The sequence below is a fragment of the Pyxicephalus adspersus genome, chromosome 7 (genome assembly GCF_032062135.1).
Source record: "Pyxicephalus adspersus chromosome 7, UCB_Pads_2.0, whole genome shotgun sequence".
Lineage (NCBI taxonomy): Eukaryota > Metazoa > Chordata > Amphibia > Anura > Pyxicephalidae > Pyxicephalus > Pyxicephalus adspersus.
Window position 1 is genome coordinate 33,461,066 of NC_092864.1, and position 2,542 is coordinate 33,463,607.

A 2,542-nucleotide genomic window follows, 5' to 3' on the forward strand; every position below is an offset into this window, starting at 1 on the left:
GTTTTGTCTATACACACCTTTTAAAATATAATAATCCTGGACACTGCTTCTTGATTTTCTGTAACATGATTGCAATCCCACCCAGAAGCGCTATGAAGTATTTTAATTATGGCTGTAATGGATTTTTTTTAGAACTTAAAATTAAATTTTAAGACTGAGGACAGAGAGTACAGAGTGGTCACTCACCTGGTGCACACTTCCCCTACCTCGCTTTCAGGTAGGTACTCCATGTGCTCTGCAGCCAATCCGGTGATCCAGCCACACAATGTACTCCTGTGCATTGGGACACAGTCAAATCCCACAATCTTTTTGTACCACTGTGAACGCCAGGAATGTTCTTTGAGTGAATCAGAATATCCATCCTAGCTTTCAGGACCCAGACTCCAAACAAACTGTATTCCTGCACAATCTTCTGGCCAAAAAGGTTCAGAGAACTCCAGGAAAATCTTGGCTACTGTGCCAAATCCCAAGCGCTCAATGGCTTCCATTTTACCTTTTGGCAAAGGTGGGTCAAAAAAGGTGGATGCCCTTTCTTTTAAGCAGCCGAGAGAAACTGTGACAATCACATGATCAGCTGGAAACTCTTCACCATCTTCACATATGACTTTGACAGGATACTTGGATGTCCTGGTGACTAGGGATGGAGATCCTTCCCATTGGATGCCCTGAACTGGCTTATGATAGCGTAGGCTATTAGGTGGTAATTGGTCTATCAAAATATCAAGCACGGCTTGGTAGCCTTTGCTGCCCAAGGAATTAAAGAAAGGTCCTTCTAGTGCAGTGTAGAATCCAAGTTGGCTCAAAGAGAATTCATACATGGAGTTACAAGCCTCATCAACACATTCTGCTCTTTTACACCATTCGTACACTCCATCTGAGCTCCATCTGTCGGCTTTGGAAACACTGGATAAGGCATATTCCTGATCTAGATACTCCCCAACTGACCAAGATTCACATTCCGGTTTAAAGTCCTGCTGGATAATCTTGGACATTAGGTCACCAAAAAAGCAAGTGACTCCCTCGACCTGTGGTGATGGCAGCAGCTTTCCTTCCTCTGTAAAAAAGTAATCCTGAGGAGTCACTGATGTTGGCTGGCATGTCACCATATTGAAGCCATCATGTGCCAGTAACTGGTTTTCCTTGGCCATTTGATAAAGTGGGTTATCCTTCTGACCATGGATCCATGTGGCTCCTAGTTCAAGCGCTGCTGTCCCAAAAGGTTTATGTGTAAATACCCTCCCGCCTGCACGGCCTGAAGCTTCCAGAACAACTAGATTGGTTAAGCCATGCTTCACCAGTGTGCTGGCAGCACCGAGTCCTGCAAAACCAGCGCCAACTATAACCACTCTTGGGGAGTGGTTGCCATGACATTTTGAATCCATGAAAGTTCGCAGTTCCAGGGGACCTAGGAATAGATAGAATAGTAAAATAATTATCAATTTTTTTTTTTATGTTTATCTTCAGGTGTGATTATGTCACTTAAGAAAGTCTGTATGGACATTGTCATTACTGATCTTTGGACTTTTGGAAATACTACAGATGGGCAAACATGATCAGGTTCAGGTTGTTCTAGGTTTGGCTAAATTTTCTTTGTGCATCTCATGTGATTGCCACAGAGGATACACTGGTCCAGGATTGAAAACATTTGCTAACAAATAGCAAATTACTTTTAGGAAATCCATTCCAGGTTTGCTTGATTACCAAGGTTCACTGGTGTAAGTGTATCTTCTCCATCCTTGGAGAGCTTTAAAAAACCAAGGCCAATGAGAGAAGTGGTATTGCTGCAGAGAACAACACTGACAGTTTGCATGATTGCAGGACATTATAGTAGAAAATTGTTTGCTTAAAAAAAAAATATACTTTTTAAACACTTTAAATAAGGGTCTGGTACCTATTCCACAACTTGAAAAAGAAGGTCAGTAGTTTGCCATACCCCTCACTAGTAATACAAAGCTTACATTACATGTTGCTGCACACTTTGGCTTTTATTGGAATATAGCATAGCTTTTTTTGGTATCAGACTGCTATCTATCCTCTGAAGAAGCGGTACCATCCGTGAAATGTAACAGAAATATTTGACATTGCTTAGATAGTGGTTATTTGTCTATCTAACAATTGTTGTATAAGATGATTTTAATATTTTAAATGTGCTTTGTGTAATGTTCAGAATTTTACTTGAAAAAATTATTGTTTGGATTAAAATTTCTTATAATTTTTTTTTTTCAAATAATTTTTTATTAGTTTTATCATTATACAAAAGAAAATACAAACATAAGAACAACAATCAACAGGGGGGAGGGGAGGGGGGACACTTTAAGCTTGAAATTTTAAAGATAGCACACCATCAGTCCATGAAACCAATAACATAACAGTTACGAACCATTTGGATTTGCAGAAAATGTGATATTTGTAATATACCACGTAGAATGTTGAAACTCATTAAGGATCGATGAGCTCTCTGCGTTTGTAAATGTGTGTAACATGAATTTGTACCATTGTTGCCAGAAACAAGTGATACGGTCATCCCCCTGAATCTGGGCGT

General features: G+C 39.8%; 1 protein-coding gene across 1 annotated transcript in view; it reads right to left on the reverse strand.

Moving 5' to 3' along the window:
* Window positions 1-2,542, reverse strand: part of LOC140335460 (peroxisomal N(1)-acetyl-spermine/spermidine oxidase-like) — a 28,759-nt gene that overhangs the window by 2,525 nt on the left and 23,692 nt on the right. Inside the window, 1 exon segment of the mRNA XM_072418075.1 lies at window positions 187-1,405. Coding sequence (XP_072274176.1) covers window positions 187-1,382 — 1,196 coding nt within the window. The 5' untranslated portion in view covers window positions 1,383-1,405.